This window comes from Styela clava, chromosome 14 (assembly GCF_964204865.1).
Source record: "Styela clava chromosome 14, kaStyClav1.hap1.2, whole genome shotgun sequence".
In the NCBI taxonomy this organism is placed as follows: Eukaryota; Metazoa; Chordata; class Ascidiacea; order Stolidobranchia; family Styelidae; genus Styela; species Styela clava.
The window spans coordinates 9,125,731-9,143,124 of NC_135263.1; the positions used below are offsets into that span (position 1 = coordinate 9,125,731).

Consider the following 17,394-nt stretch of genomic DNA (forward strand, 5'->3'; position numbering starts at 1 on the left):
GATAGTTCATACGCATACCCCACTTGTCTAATATTTCGTATCGATCTTCGCCCAGAACGCACAGCGCATTTCTGAGACAAGGTTCACCACCTAGTTCTCAACGCGTCAATGTAGATTTCTATTTATCAAGTCCAGTGATTGCCTCTGACTGTCCTATTGATGCTCTTACCAACTTCATTCAGATTTGAGGGGACGGAACCCCATTTCGAGAAATTCTGCGCAAAACATCCTATTAGCTTATGAAACTGTACTTTAATCTGACTCTGGTGAATGGCATTAATTACAACAACTAATCGAGAGAAAAAAAATTATTTGAAGTTGTTTAATACATGTTAATGAAAGAATGCTAAATTTTCACAGTGGAGATCTAATAACAATACATTATTTCTTTTTGTTCACAGCTTTTCTTTTATCTTCCATTTCTTTCAATTTACTTCCCAGTTTACGCTGCAAATTTGCATGTTTATCAGGTGGTAGTTTTTTACTGGGAACACCACTTCCATTATATAACACTCCATCTCTGGATATTTGTCGTCTTGCTGACGAATGTGCTGCAGAGCCGCAACCATGTACTTCAGGCATATGGTGTTGCAAACAGAATGTCTTTTTGCAAAATGGGCAAACCTGTCCCAATAAAGTAGTCGATTGTTCGCAAGAGTTTCCAGCACAAATTTTGTTTGAATGAATTGCCTCGTTAACTAAATTATCGTCACTCATTTGTGGTTTATTTTTGTTCTTATTTTTCTTAATCTTTGAGTTGTGCGATTTTTGAGAACTTTTAGGATTTTGTTGTTTGTTTGATTGGAATTTATCTTTCATTGCTTTTAAACGTTCACAGTGAATTTCATGGAGTTTTATGTTTTCAGACGGCAGCTTTTTACCACAAGTTTTGCAAGTTGTGATCTCAACTTCCTCCAGTTTTATAACAGGTTCTGGTTGCTGTACATGTAATAATGTATTTTCAGGTGGTTTTTCATCTTTCAGGTTTTCAACAACATCTTTATTTTGATTTTCTGACTTGTTCGACGTAACTTTTTCATTAAGTGATTCACTTTCCACAGTTGTCGGAGAAACATCAATTTCAAGAATTCTGTTTTCTGAAGCATTCTCTTTTGCAAGTGATATTACTATTCTTCTATCTTTGTCTATTCCAATACTTTCATGCTTCAGTCCCAATTCTTCACACAATTCATGAACTGCGAGCCTTTCATGAGCTTTCAAGGTTGGCGAAAACTCATAGGACTTACCATCAAGGGCTTCTTGACTTGTGCTAAAGTCTAGTATTGTCTTGCGGAATCCACTCTTGATCTTTTCCAAATCATGCTTCTCTTCCTGTTTTTGTGTGGGAACAGGTTTGCTATGTTTTTTCTTGACAACATTATCTACAAATGCATCAAAATGAGATGCATCATCATCTAAATCTTGAGTAAACTCGTGAGCCGATCTCACTTCCCCTTTCTCACTCATATAATCAACAAGAGTTTTTAAGAAGTTATGTTTTCCAACAGTTAAAGAATCACAGATTAAAGCAAGATGACGCCGTGCACGTGTGACTGCAACGTTCATTCTTCTGTCATCAGATAAAAATCCAACTACGCCTTTTGGGTTTGACCTTACTAAAGATAAAACAACAGCTTCCTTCTCTCTGCCTTGAAATCCATCTATAGAGCGTATTTCTATGGCTTTGTATTCTTGATGCAAGAGCTTTCTTAATAAATCAACTTGCATATTGTAAGGTGATATGACTGCAATATCGGCTGGACTCATTCCCGCTGTGATGAGTTTTCTTACATGATTTGCAACAATGTCGGCCTCTGCTGGGTTACCAATGGATTCACTATCAATAGTTTGAAGTTCAGGCATGTTACATCCAGCTGTATCAATGTATAATAGTGGTGTTATTGTGTCCTCTGTATCATCAACTCCTGTGAGCTCTTTCAAAAGATGATCTTTCACAGAGTCATGAGCAGTTAATTTTGAGTTATACATATTATCTGAAGACCAATTCATAATCTCACTGTTCATTCTGTATTGCACATTCAACATTTGGACAACTTTACTATGTTTGATGACAATCCTTTCCAACAATGATTGAGAAAGTTGTTTTGTAGCAGCTGACTTTGATTTCACAGTCGGGGGAAGTTGGAGATGATCTCCCGCAAGAATTGCTTTTGGTGCTTGTAGCAATGGAATCCAACATGATGCTTCTAATGCTTGACCACATTCATCAATCACAACAACATCAAAATGATCATTGGGTAAATGTTTGAGTGGTCCATCAGCATGAGCTCCCACATTTGTTGCAAGAATGACATCTGCAGTTGCGAGAATTTCTGTAATTGCTTTTTTCTCTCGTGCTCGTAACTCTTTCATCAGAGTCTTTTTCTCCTCTCTGAACTTGAACTGTTCTTGTTTATTGTGTTTTTTGCGAAAATTCAAGTATAAATTATCTAGATCTTTACGTACATCCTGGACAATTCTAGCTGCATCGCTTTTTGCGATCATTGCATCAAGGGATAATCGATGTAGGTCTGAAGATAAAATTCGAGCAGGATGACCGAGTCGTATAACTTTTATTGGTGCCAAAGTAGTACTGCCCAACTTTCCCTTATTTATCTTTACTTTTGAAAGTTTTTCCAAAATATTATCAATTGCGACATTGGAAGGGGCACAGGCTAAAACTTTTTGCTCATTGATCACAAATTGAGTTATCAATTCAGCTATTGTAGTAGTTTTTCCAGTTCCTGGTGGACCGTGAATAACAGCAAGTTCTCTTTGTGACAATGCAAATTCAATTGCACTTTTCTGGGATGTATTTAATGCATCATTATAATATTTATCAACCTTAGCTGGGCTGGAATACGTTGTTGGTTCGGCCGTTTCAAAACAGACATTAATCAATGATGAGACAATTTTTCCATGATGAAGAAGGCGTTCCAAACCTTTTTGAAGACGTCTATATGTGACTTCATTTGCAGTTTTAAAAACAAGTAAGCTCTGATCATTTGAATTTAACTCATCAGCTTTTGAGCGAGAACCATCACCATCTAATGCCACATGGATTGTATCATCTCTCACAGAAGTAACAACTCCTTGCAATTCTGGCTTAGAAAGATGATCCACATGTTTCGAGTGTAAATCCACAATGTCACCAGAAGAGAAGTAATGTGATGGCAAAGGTCTGTCTTTACCACCTCTTAATCCAAGTTTAATGATTGTTCGCCCATAAAGGCCAGTTTTCATAGATACAATGTGAAGTTTTTTTAAGCAAATTCCACGGTTTTGTAATTCTGATAAAGGAAGAGACTTTTTCAGAGAGCTGCATTCTTCTATTTCAGCCTGATGTTCCTCCTTCAATAACTCTTTATGGAGTTCAACAAATTTCTCCATATTATAACTTATTATGAAGAATGTATCTAAAATTTTAAACAAATGAATCACAGTCAACATTAATTAACATGGTCGTTTGAATGAATTCATTATAGCCTACCTCAAAAATTGAAATTCAAGGGATTACCAGCCTATAAAATTTCACATGTTTCAAAAGTAATTTGAAAAATAATACTCCATGATTCAACAATACAAACATTTCAAAAAAAGCAAAAATTTTCAAGGCAATGATCTTATTAAAAATTGTCATTGCTGACATTATTCATTATTAAATGGATAAAATTTTGCCTTGATATTTTTACATCAGACATAAGTATGCATCATGAAATATTATCAACAGCTCATCAAAAAGTAATACTGGATACTATGACTGCAACATTGTTAGATGGCATATCACCTAGTTAACAATTTAGTTCAAACTTTTTTGGTAAATGCGGAAAAATTCAACCAGTTAAATTATATAAGAAAGCAACCTAAAATTACATATTATTCTCCTTTACGGCCCCGAAACCTTGCTCTCATGTCTAAAATAGATCTCCGGCATTGATAATATGTATATCTAAGATTTTGACAAGCTGGATCAAGTTCATTACTAGCCAAGCACTCTCTTGCTGATTTTTTATCTTTAAGTATACAGTCACTTTCCATCACACATTTTTTTAGGTCATGACGAAGCATCCAACATGCTTTTGTTTGATCTTCTTGGATATCAGTAAATTTATCACCTTCACGCTGAATGTACGAGATTTCACTATTTTGATGACCTTCACTTTCAGCAGTCATCTCCAATAGAAAAGTAACATAAAGCTCTGCTGAAAATTATAAAGTAATTTCACAGAATTATTGTATTGAACATCATGATATTTATGAATTTACAACACTGCATAGATTCAGTATAATAATTATAATAATCATTAATAATTATTATTATAGAGGAAAATGAGTGCATATTCACTGTACCAACAAAATCAAATCAAAAACAGCTTCAACTGGTTTCCAACATTTTCAATTGAAATTTGATGCATAACCTAATAGCACAATGCAACATAGAATCAATTTTATTCCGATATCAATTATCAGCTATTAAAGGTGTTTGTTATCTTTAAAATCTAAATATTACACTGTTAGTATGTTTTTACAGTTTGAAAATTATTTATCCAATATTTTGATGACTTCCTTCACCCATCTATTTGGGTTTTCTAGCATCCAGAAATGTCCACAATTTTCGATAACAGCCAGTTCAAAGTCAGGAACCATATTTTGAAACGATTTGGGAATTTTAATTGGACTAACAGCATCAGAATCACTCCATATAAATCTAGAAGGAATATCAAGTCTTTCAAGAGCAGCAAACCATCTAAACTCAAAGTGATATCGATCCCATAGATAATAAATGGTTTTGTAAGAAATATCAATTGCGCCATTGTACAAATTTATAAGCATGATATTTTGAATATCCTTCTCCCGTTCAGCTTCATCTATGTTCGGACCCCAAATCGATTGAACTTGTTTTCGAAAGATGAATTTTCGCAATCCTAACACCTTCACAAGACTTACTAGAGGTTTGCCTATTTTGGGATACATAAGAGCAGTTTGGGTTATTCTAAAGTTTATCATTTCAAAATTCATGCCACCATTTGTAAAAGTAACACTCTGGAAATAATCATCAAAATAGCTTGGCAACATTTTTCTATCCCTCCGCGCCAGAATTTCTGTTAGAATGGAGTCACCCATATCATGTGAAACAATGTGAGCTCTCTTTATTCCCAAATGTCGCCACAGTGCCAAAACATTTTCAGCAGCCTCTCCTAATGAGTATGTGTAATTTTCCTTTGGCACATCAGAAAACCCAAATCCAATATGATCATTCACCACAACGTTTCCATATTTAGACAAATTTCTCAATACTTTGTGGTATTCAAAACTTGAAGATGGAAATCCATGAATAATAGCAAAAGTTGGTGGATTTTTGAGGTTAATATCAGCACATTTGAGATGGATATAAAATATTTCACGTCCATGAATCGTTGCAAATTCGCCCATTTTGTACCACTCTTGAATCTCCAAAGGAAGTTCTTCAAAGGAGACACTCTCTTCCTTTAAAAGTAAACTATTCCCGACGATATAAGCACAGATTCCCAAAATTACAGCGAAGGCCTGACGAAGTACCATCTTTGCCAAGTTAAAATTTAATTCAAGTCAATACCGTACTGCAATAGTTCGATAAAATGACACACCACTGTGAAGTGAAGCTAATACCACGGTGACCTGTATGTGCGACCAAGCGAAAAGTTCAAAATTTCTGGCAGAAATAATGTGGAGCTAATTTCTCATATGATAAACTTCTTCAAACGTAAATATCAGCAATGAAAACAAAGCACCTGTCAGAAAAGAGATTTCCCAAACAATAAAAATAAAATGAGTAATGACAAAATACAAACCTTGTCAACACTGCTATCGCACAAGAGGGGGATGATTTTATTAGTGAAATGAAAATCAGATACATTAACTATACATAACAGAATCTGAACAAATCTTGCATTTAAATGTAATCCATTGTCGAAAATAATTTTTCATCATAAAACTCGATATACGCATATAACGAGAAATTTCACAATTCTAAAACCCCAGCAGCATTTTTCCAGATTAAGAGGAGCAAGCCTGTATTACTGAAAATTATTCTAGTACAGTATATATGTCGTGCATGTAATCCGTTACTGAAAATGTCCTATTTGATCAAAATCGACATGGGCGAAAAAAGTGAAAATTCACACAACAGGGGCAAGATTTTATTATTGATAATCATTTAAGTTATACACTCCGCATCACACAATTTGAGTCGTTTGTAATCCGTTACTGAATAAGTCCTATTCCGCCAAATTCTACATAGGGGACAAACATGAAATTTCACAATAATCAGAATGTCTGCAACTACAACAGCATATTTTACGATTAGAAGGGGCGAGATTTATTATTGAAAAATACAATGTTATATATGTGATACATCACACATGACTGAAAATTACTCATATTGTCCCAATCAGCAGCAAGAACGATAAAACTTGAAATTTCACAATTTTCAAACCCCAGAAGTTTGTCTGATTTTATTATTATAAATATTTTATATAAATTAGTATATGTAGTACATACTCTTTACATCATATATACAACTTGAGTTGTTGAGAATAAAAATTTGGCATTCATGTATCCTCCGTTACTGAAAATGCCCTATTTCGTCAAATTCGACACAGGCGAAAAACATAAAATTTCACAATTTAATTTTCAGCATGTCAGATAACCCAACTATTCACATATTGGACTAGGACAGTGTCTAACCGGACGAGAGGTGGCGATTCGTCATATGATTATCGACTTTTCTCTTCTTCTGGTTGAATATAAAAATGACCTTCCTTCTATCCCACCCTGAAACAGGCAGCGGTTCAGCGACTGCTCTTTCTGGCAACCCCAATCGGCCGATGTCCCCCAATATTCAAATACGGAATTAGGAAACTTGATGAATTTTTACCAATATGTTTGTGTTATAACTACCAGTAAAGTCGCACGAGACTAACTCCCAATCCTTGCTCATGCCTTTGCGCTTTTATTTCAAACAAATTTATTTGTCACCCTATTTGAACCCCATGATTGTTCTTTTCTTGTCATTGTTGTAAACTGCTTGTCTGAAGAAGTCTGATTTTGGTCGAAACGTTTCAGAAATACATTTGTGTTAGTGTGCAGCAGGACTCCTGAATTGCATAGTATGTTTGTGTTAAACTCACTCTTCTTTTTCAACGACTATTTCTAATCTAACATTCCTTACAGAAAATACCAAAACAAATCCCATTATGCAATTGTGTCGCCCTTGTAGCCTACCCGAAATCTATAGAATTATGTTATTAAACTTATTGGATGTGTTTCTTTTTACGACACTAATAATAGTATTTTATATGACAATAATGCATGGTGTATCTCTATTTCTGTTGGACGTATACAGTACATACATGCTTGAGACTTTTGATACAGAAAATTTGAACGGTATCGATATATCTGATTGTCCTGTACTTTTGCGGTCAGGTATGTTATAACGCGTTTAGATTTTATTCCACTACACTTTATATGGCCGTCTAACAATAGTTTTGCAGTAATTTTCATTTTTTTTCTCGTATTTTCTGTATTCAATTGTTTTTTATTTATTTACTGGCTGGAAAAAATAAACTTGGCTTGAGATATTACTTGCTTTCATATTGGATGTTACCCCGAGTATCGATTTCCTTGTTTATTTTCGTAACAATGTCTCCCAGCAAAAAGACAACGAAGACGTAACAATTGCAGTTTGTGCAGCCGCTCAGACAGATAATCAAGCATGGTTTTAAACATTACTTCGTTTGTGTGTTATTGGACACGTAGTGGACATAACGATCGTTTCAATATTATGTTGTTGTTGTTCTTGTTGTTCTTGTTCTTGTTCTTTGACACGTTTTTAAAAAGTCGCTTTTCTCTTCGAATACTGGACCAATTGCTTTGAAATTTTCAGTGGTTGAAGATTAATTTTTTCGCTAGAAGGCTATTACTTTTGTTTATTCTTAAATTTTATATGAATCCTATGAGATATGATATTTCATACAAAATTTCGCGGTATTTATTTTTACTCATGGGAACACTGTTTTACACTTATTTCAAGCGGTTTCGCGATCGATTGTCTTGCTCAGTACTACAGCTACTGTAGGTCGGTACTGGTAAGTTGCCATACCGGTGCCGTAACGCAGTGAAATTGACTTATTCCTTCCGCGGTATTACTAATGCTGCAATGCAAGTTTTATAGCCTATCGTATGCGGAACGGAATATCAGACCTACAGGTTCGGTACCGGTACTGGTAGCTCAGTACGTAAGTACGATACTGGTACTGGTGCCGGTACCGGTGTCTTACCACAATGAAATTACCGTAACTTATTCTTTCACGGTCCTACCAGTGCAGTAATGCAAGCGTTGTAGCACTTGTAGCCTACTATATTTGTTTATTTTGATGAGAGTCTACTGGAAACAACATAAAATTTGAAAGGGAAGAATTGTTCTGTGATCAATTATCTGTCCTAAAGTGTAAATAACATAAAATTTGCAAGGGAACAACTGTTCTGTGATCAATTACCGTATATGGCCTACAGTGTACAGGTAAGATGCTGGCTGACTGCTAACCGGTACTGGTAGCTCAGTACGTAAGTAGGTACTGGTACTGGTGCCGGTACCGGTGTCTTACCACAATGAAATTACCGTAACTTATTCTTTCACGGTCCTACCAGTGCAGTAATGCAAGCGTTGTAGCACTTGTAGCCTACTATATTTGTTTATTTTGATGTGAGTCTACTGGAAACAACATAAAATTTGAAAGGGAAGAATTGTTCTGTGATCAATTATCTGTCCTAAAGTGTAAACAACATAAAATTTGCAAGGGAACAACTGTTCTGTGATCAATTACCGTATATGGCCTACAGTGTACAGGTAAGATGCTGCCTGACTGCTAACTCAGTACCGCTTGACACGTTTTTAAAAAGTCGCTTTTCTCTTCGAATACTGGAGCAATTGCTTTGAAATTTTTAGTGGTTAAAGATAAAAATTTTCTCCAGAAGGCTATTACTTCTTTTTTCGCTATGACGTCATCAAAATTATGTGACTCTACGTGTCCATATATTTGAGCATAGCTCTCTTGTTTGTCAATTGTCATCTGTGTTACCAAAAATTAGTTGTAATTGAGATAATTTTATAGTCATTATGTCTTTCGATGAGCTCCAAATTAGTTGCAATAATCAAATATTAGTCCCGGAAACGCTGCGGTGAACTACGCTTAAGTTGGTTATCAATACCCGTAAGCGGCACGTGATTGAATGTGATTAATAAAAATGATTTTGAACATGTAAACCAGTTTGTAGGCGCCAACTCTCAAAAACACTCTCAAAATAAATATATGAAAATTTGAAATAGTAAAGAATAGGAAGAATTCTGGAGCTCCAGAAGTATGTGTACCGTTCGGGTTCAGATTGTGCACCATCTTAGTGCACATGCTTCGGGAGCGCTATAATTCTTCTGGGGCCTAGAGTTGGGGAAACAACTATATGCGTCCAGACAAAGATTTTCAGAACAATACAAAGCTGCAAAAGTTTTTCTAGGGAAAAGGAAATAGTATTTTTTTCGTATAGGCCAATTCAGTATAGAGTACTACACTTACAGTACTCTTAAATACTCATAGGACGATCTTTCCTGTTCTGGAAAATTCAACGCAATAAAGCACAATATTATAAAAAACGTCTTCGTAGCTTTATTAAAGTCTGTCAGAGAAAATTAGACAAACAAATATGAAACCAAGCGTTGTATTTCATAGAAATTACGTCACGAGAAACAGATAAATATACAGTGTTTTGAAAACCATTTACAGAACAACAATTTCGTTATATATTGCACGCACTCCTAACAGTCTTTTATCTTTTAATGCAGTATTCGATATAATAATAAACAAAAAAAATAACTTTAAACGGCCAATATTAAATAGACTTATAAGTTGATTTGATGAGATTAAACTAATACTTCTAAATATAAAGATGACAGTGACGAGTGATTAATATAGTAAGTGCAAGACGGTTCTCCACTAAAGTTAATGACGACTAGGAAGAGCTCTACTATAGATGAAAACAATGACTGATAAAAGAACAGCGACGGATGACATCCAACCTAAAGTTGACCATGCAGTCACACCATCGAAAGAATCTAAAGTTTTGTGTGCGCTGAAAAAATAAGAAAAGTTTTAAGAAAATTGTATGATACGATTCAGAGAAATAATATGGTTCGTGTCATAGAATGCAGAAAGCTGTCGTCAAATCATTCGGTGTTGATTCTTTTTAATGAATTTGTTAAAAAGATATATATATTAAATACAAACAACCAAATATAAACTTTGATTCTACCATGTTGTATTCCAAAAGAAAAGTTTTTACTTATTAGCCCAGGGGTTCTTAAAGTATGGGTCGCGACCCATCTAAAAATGGGTGACGCCAAGGTCGATCCAAGAGAAGATGGTCGAATCTTTCAGCTGGTCCAATGTATCAATTTACTTTCGTAACTTTAGTATTTAAAAACTATGAAATGTCATTCAAGGAAAGAACTGTTTTGAGCTCATTGTTACATCACAATTTATATAACAGTCACGGGTCTTGTTTTATGGTGTAGGTCGGTAACCATGCACATCGCTTGTCGTTGTGTTGACCGCGCGGATTCGCGGAATGTCATCTTACTGGAGCAAAATAACCAATAATGGATGCTTTCTTTGGTAACGTGAATCCTAATGGACAAGGAAAAAAACTCGCTTGCCAACATCAGCTGATTCAAGATCTGAAGAAAATGTGGCTTCAGCTCGAAGCCCCAATTACTGCGAACGAAGCACTGTGTGCACAAGTGATGAGTGAAAAGTTGCGGGAGAGACCGAAGGCTTAGCTAGGATGGCATGTTTGCGTCGGTCAGCGGTATAGACAAATTGGAAACGAAGCCAATAATTAGAAATGACGCAATAACTTTTCTGCTACCATTCGTGACCACGTATCTATGCGAGCATGGATTTTTGGCACTGATGGTTATTAAAACTAAGGGCTCGCAATCGCCTCGATTGACGACTTGCGCATTGCCTCAATAAAATATAGGCGTGTATTGAAGATATAATGAAAAGGGAATTTCAGTTTCACCAATCACACTGAGTCAATGGACAGTTTCTAATAAAGCATTGCCTGTATTTGATTCAAAAAGTACTAACATTAAAAATACATTTCTGTGATGTTAAGGATTGGGTCGCGACCACAAATCAGCCAGTATAGTAAATAAAAAAAACGTAGTAATCCAGACATACCTTGAGTATTCGATAGCTTCAAGAAGAGCTTCTTCTACGATGACACTTTGAGCAATTATTCCGAGGGCAATAAACATATGAAAAAACTGGTGAGAACTTCCGACAACGTCAAACCGGCCTGGAAACTTTTGTTCCGGAAATCGTGTGACATTAAAAAACGCAGCCACCAAAAAGAACATGAGATGAAGAGTGTAATAGAGTGGAAACGTTGTTTCAGCAAGTCCACACAAGTGAGCCGATTTTGGATTATCTTCAGCGTCAGAAGTGGAGGTTTCTTGTTGTTGTTGTACCAAACGTTTGTTCTCTATACATGACTCGTTTATAGGGCACGCGTTTGATTGATGGTCATAAACATATGAAAATGCGGTACTTTGTACTTCTGCGGGTTCAGCTCCCACTACTGGAATGATTGAAAATTGCAGTTTTGTATAATTTGCCTCCATGGTTGGAATAGTAACGTGGTCTCTCAGACGTAGTAATGTAGGTGTACTGATAACAACGAATGGCATAACATACGTGAGAGTTCGTAGAAGATAGCGCGCTTTCACGTGAGGGAAGCGTGTATGGCAACATAGTACGTGTGATAAAATGGCCAAGGCAGTGGCTACAGGAATATAAAATTCTGAATGGTCTGAAAAAGAAAGCAATTTGGATAAATAACATGCACAACTGTAAAAAATGCAAGGATATATAACTGTGAACGTGGGATAAGATATATTTTACAAATCAAAAAATAATCTTAGAATTAGAGATAGAATTAGATGGCCACAAAACGCGACAGGTTTTGAGCAAATAATACGAAAGTTGGATTTCGCCGAAAAGGCACTTTGTTTCGAACAACTCAATTGCTCACTCCACCTGTAGCTTACCGCTGGTTATTGATTAGAAGTAGACCAAGTTGAAAACAAGCAATATCACGTTCGTTCACAAACGTGATTTAAGTAACAGGGCTTACATTTTTTCTCATTAGCAACGATCCCTTTTTTTTCGAGGTTTATTTAAAAATGTAATACTTAATAGTATTAAAAATAGTGTACTATACGTTTGTCTGATTAGATTTTGGATTGATTATTTGTAAATTTACATTTTAGTAAATATCATAATAATAACTCTTTTTCGAAGAATATGATCAAGATTTGAATAACTTCCAAGCAAAATTCCAAAACGGTATATACCTTCATTAAATCCATGGCAATGTGGTGGAGAAACGAGGTAAAAATAAACGATTGTACCAGCAACGGAGTAGATCGATATTGCACCATAGTCAGTACAGAAGCATATGTGACGAACTCTTGCTGAAACGCAGTTAAACATATGTGCAAATGAACTGCAGCCGAGTAAAACGCAGCAACCTGAAAGAAGAAACGTAGCTTGTAAAATATTTCCTCAAACTACGATTAAATGCAATAGACGGCATCAATAGTTTTTCGATATCGATATAAACAGATATTTCAAAGTTGAGATACTGTTCGCGATTTGTGCCTTGTTTTTTATGTATTGTCAATTGATTTTGTTTTCTTAATTGAAGCAATTTAGCGAGTCATTAACTTAAATTAGAAATAGCAATGCGCTCAATGGTAAGCTATTAAAAATAGAATACCATGCGGAAAATTCAATTTAAAAATACTCGTTTCTAGGTCATTCGGCATTTTCTATAACGGGAAGAATCTCCAAACAGGAGGCGCGCAGTGCAGCGAACGCTCACTTGTTTTCATGGTGCAATTAAGCGCCTATATTATAAATTATAGATACGATGAAAATAATCGCGCATCGATGGATTATCCTCCGTAGCTCTTACTAGTAATTAGATATTATATATATAAGCTGCACGACATATGGATATTGCGCATGCGACTTACGGTCCATGCAAAATTCGATAAAGGTTAAATTGATTTGGAAAATTGATTCAAAACTGACTGCAATATTGACTGAAAATGAAAATTGTGGATTCTGACTGACACACGTATAAAAGAATATCAAGCGAAAGCTGTGAGCATCACCTCCAACACGAGCGTTTGAACTTTAGTATCGCCTGAAAACGTACGAATTAGCATGCGAAAAAAAACAAATTTTAATCTTATTTGAAACAATTAGTCAAACACTCCAACATATTCCGGTTTGTAATCTTTGTCGTCATTCAAATGCTCCATTATTTGCCTTACACCATTTTGGATTTTTTAACTGCTTCTGATAATTTTGGCTCAAACAGAAACATGAACCGTGTCCATCTGAGCTGCCAAATGAAATCTCAATAAAATAGATTACCAATACTATAAAACGCAATTAATATGTGAATTTGTTCTCAGTCATGTCGTTTGATAAAACAAAAAATATAGTATTTCAGAATACCCAATTGCTAATTTTATCCGATATTAAAGCAGATATAGAGAACCGCAGGTTATTTTTAGTATATTCCATGTTAAATTTATTTACCATCCATCCATTTATTTCAGTGAAGTTGTACTTCTGCCTAAATACTATGTTGTGTTAATCAACACAATTCGAAAGCAATATTCTCACCCATAGAATAAGTCCAAAATGGATAGGATATGATCTTAACATCTTCCCTGTCCCAGTTGAGAGTTTGGGACAAATTGAAATGCCGCGACATCAAAAACAGCATTGGTAAAAAGTGAGTCCAAAAATTTAACGTTTCATTTGTGGGATGTAAAGCACTGGTAATGCAGTATTTCACAGGACTCGGATTCGGCCTGTATGCCTGTCGTATGTGGCGTTCTCGACAAAATGACGGCATTTCATCATATTTTTTCAGGTTTGGCGAATGGAGTCGAAACAGTTGTGTTGTCTTTGTCCACCATTTTTGTAGCTTGTCATCTGAAAAATTTCCTATGCCTTCGAGTGTGCTGCTTTCATGGCTCGGAGAACATGTCCGGCGAAGTGACATGTTTATCAGTTCTTTTCAATTCATTAAACAGTTAAGTTTCTATTACACATCGAATAAAGAACTTCAATAGACAATACAAAAAGCCTGAAAAAAAAAATCAAACTATAAAGCCCAGTTAATCTCGATATTTCATTAGCTTGGAAGTCGTGGGATAATCACAGATAGAAAACGATTATTTACTGACAGAGCAGCTACGCAAGAATCTTTGGTGAAGATTCCCACCCATAGAATAAATAATATCTCTGGTAACGAGTCAGCATAAAGTTTTTGATTTTCAGAATAAGGTTTACCCTTCGCAACCTCAGAAAGAGAACACGCTAAAAACAGAGAAAAGCATGGAATATCAAAGTACTAAGGAAAGAGAACGGACGTTACCGACATAAATACCAATAAAATTCCAATGAAATTTTCAACATTCTTACTCACTATCTGAACCTATTAGTACTATAGTATGTATTACTGGAAACAGGTACAACATATGTACCGCAGTTCCCAACATATTCACCATGCTGTACGTTAACTGACCACGAGAGTTTGAAATGAACAACTAGCAAATCGATAGGTTTCTACGAAACATGTCCTACAAAAAATCGACTTGAAAGCTTTTCGTCAGTCAATAAATAAGGATAATTTTTCCACTTTAAAGATATTTAATACCTGACAGGTGCTACCTGATTGTTCTCATTGGATTGTACGATTCTAAAGTAGTTGAATTAATACAACAAAAGCACAGCTTGTCGTAGTGCAGTATTAATAAGTCGCCAAGGAGTAAGGGATTAATGTTATTGTGGAAGACGTAGGCCAAGTAGACTAAATTATTTATCAAGCAGACGTACTTTACTCTGAAACGGACGTCCATACTCATCGTGTTTTTGTTTTAAAACGTCAAATCAATGTGCAGAATGGCCTTCAAAAAGGTCCGAACGTACTTTAACCTACGGCGACTTCATTAAAATGTGCAAAGTAGACGTCAGAAAAAGTTGAATATGCACGAATTATTGTTTAGAGATTCATATGGTATTGCCGTCCAAACTTAATCTTCTAACTTATCTCGTATTATGAAAATGTCGGTACGCGAGGTGTTCAAAATTAGAGATCGAAATGAACAGGACACAAAAAGTAATAATTGCAAAATTTGACACAAATTAACATTATATCAGTTATCAGAGTAGAAATTAAACCAGAATGAATGTTTGAACCAGAATGAATCACGCTTATGAAGTATCCACGACGCCAAATATCGATATAAATATTTCAGGTCACCACATAATTCATTTTTGGTAAGCGTCCAACGCGCGTCAAATAATAAGCATTTTTTTGTGTTTTAAAATTTCGATGTTTCGCTTTGTTCGTAAATTCGAATTTTCTCCTCTCAGAAAATCAGTTCCACATTTTGCTACAAAATTCGGCCCTCTTCTTTTATGCGCGATAAACTCTGAAAATACGGAAATTAGTGGCATTGAACTGATATCACGTTAGCGCTAACATATTGCTATGTCCTGAATTGAAACATCTGCGACCTACCACAACCCGGAAAAATTTGCATATCTAAGTTTCTTTCGTATCTAATACATATCGTCTTTCTACACGCCTAGCACTCTCCGTAAGTACCTAATGAACTAGATGTATATGCTGCGTTGGAACAAAAGCGAGTTTAGTACGAGTTCATACTTAGCGCGATCGATTTTCCGATACACTCTTATTATACGGTCGCGACTTTCGTCAGCTGTCGACAGAACTGCAAATTAGTTCCTATATCGGAAAATATTGAAACCGTTGCGATATCCCAATAATACTTTGAAACTCCAATTAAACAGAACGGCTATGTAAGTCACGCGTAGATTAGTTAGTACACAATCAAATTTAGTCATTATGTCGATTTAGGGATAATTTCCTATATACATCGATGAGCGACCACATAGGTAAGTATAAAAAAATTAAATTTCTTACTCTGAAAATTGTGATTCAAATTGGCCAGGAAACCAAAACCCGATGAAAAATAAGAAACACGAATGCTTACAACAACTAAGAGGCAGAAAACATGAAGGCGCATATAAAATTCTATGAAAAAAGAATTCAACTAGAGGCGCTATTGGACTGCACAGCACAGTTTTAAATGTACTTCGTTTAGGAGTTTTTACACGTGCTGTAACTTGACAATATATTGCTCAAGTTTTCTGGTATCCATCTATGGCTATAAATTGGCGGGGTGGCCATGAATGTTTCCCCAATACTTAGCTGATTAGCAAATATTCCAAAACAATCGTTTTCCAGGCATAAATTCAACATTGCATTGCGACTATAACACCGCGGTATTTATGAATGCAAAAATGCACACATTTCGATCACGTGTTATCAGCTTTTTCGTTTTGAATATCCGAATGCCGAAGGTGGTCAGAAGCTAAGTTAGCATTGATGTAGCAATAAATTTGGAACTGGTGCAGACAACAGATAATGTAAGCTTACTGAAGTTACACAAAATTGCTAATGAAACCTCCTGGCTCTAGCAGAATCCTGTGGGTTTTTCCGCGTGGCATCTCAAAATAATTCCTCACAAACCAGAGAGTTCATTAAACTACGAGGAATAAAAACTGTTCCGAGAAAGAGAACAAACCCCAGACGTAACCAACCTGCTGCAAACGCTTCCTTGTCGGGTTCTGTCTATGTTGGTCATGTGCGCGTTGGCAACATTTGTTACGACATAGACACTACGATATTATTACATCATACACAAAGTGTATATTCTGGTTATGAAAGCTTCGACCAGAGAAATAGGGAAATGGTTGGCGCGAAGTTCGCATGTTTCATGGAACTTATCGCTGTATTTGTTATAACAAGCTTTGAGATCCATTGATATCTATCACCTAAAATCTTGAATGTATACATCAGCTGTTACAATCAACGATACTTCCTTATTCCATGTCGTATTTCTGCCATGTCTAGGCCGGTGCTTTCGCAACTGCTCATTGCAAAGGTGTATCGTATGTATCCATGATCCTATCAGAGCCATTAGGACTGTAACTAGTGTTATCTGAAATTAAATAAGCTGTTTTAGTATTCATTACTGATTGAAGTCCAAATTATGATCAATTTGCATGATATTTTTCGGAAATAGTTCTCATGCCTACAAACGTATATAAGGTCTGAGATGATACTTGAAAACAATGAATAAGCAAAAAAAAAAATTTTACCGGGCCTATATTGAGGTCTGAG

General features: G+C 35.6%; 3 protein-coding genes across 3 annotated transcripts; all 3 read right to left on the reverse strand.

Annotated features, from left to right (window-relative positions):
* Positions 1–308: 308 nt before the first annotated feature.
* Positions 309–3,880, reverse strand: LOC120341688 (DNA-binding protein SMUBP-2-like). The gene has a single exon (XM_039410263.2). The coding sequence runs from the start codon at positions 3,448–3,450 to the stop codon at positions 382–384; it is 3,069 nt and encodes a 1,022-aa protein (XP_039266197.2). The 5' UTR covers positions 3,451–3,880; the 3' UTR covers positions 309–381.
* A 307-nt stretch (positions 3,881–4,187) lies between these two features.
* On the reverse strand, positions 4,188–5,677 carry LOC144432145 (putative hydrolase LipZ). The gene has a single exon (XM_078120258.1). It carries the CDS (start codon positions 5,560–5,562, stop codon positions 4,540–4,542), a length of 1,023 nt encoding a protein of 340 aa, XP_077976384.1. The 5' UTR covers positions 5,563–5,677; the 3' UTR covers positions 4,188–4,539.
* A 3,989-nt stretch (positions 5,678–9,666) lies between these two features.
* LOC144432143 (membrane progesterone receptor epsilon-like) lies at positions 9,667–14,300 on the reverse strand. Its single transcript, XM_078120257.1, has 4 exons — positions 13,797–14,300; positions 12,452–12,628; positions 11,277–11,907; positions 9,667–10,164 (listed from the first exon to the last, which is right to left on the reverse strand). The coding sequence occupies exons 1-4, from the start codon at positions 14,179–14,181 to the stop codon at positions 10,035–10,037; spliced, it is 1,323 nt and encodes a 440-aa protein (XP_077976383.1). The 5' UTR covers positions 14,182–14,300; the 3' UTR covers positions 9,667–10,034.
* Positions 14,301–17,394: the final 3,094 nt, after the last annotated feature.

Excerpts from the sequence above, each read along its gene's own strand:
- LOC120341688 (XM_039410263.2), bottom strand. The coding sequence starts at position 3,450 with ATGTTGACTGTGATTCATTTGTTTAAAATTTTAGATACATTCTTCATA.
- LOC144432145 (XM_078120258.1), bottom strand. The coding sequence starts at position 5,562 with ATGGTACTTCGTCAGGCCTTCGCTGTAATTTTGGGAATCTGTGCTTAT.
- LOC144432143 (XM_078120257.1), bottom strand. The coding sequence starts at position 14,181 with ATGTCACTTCGCCGGACATGTTCTCCGAGCCATGAAAGCAGCACACTC. Across the intron at positions 11,908-12,451 it reads TTGCCATGGATTTAATGAAG|ACCATTCAGAATTTTATATT; the intron begins GTATATACCGTT and ends TTTCTTTTTCAG. Across the intron at positions 10,165-11,276 it reads GAAGCTATCGAATACTCAAG|CGCACACAAAACTTTAGATT; the intron begins GTATGTCTGGAT and ends TTATTTTTTCAG.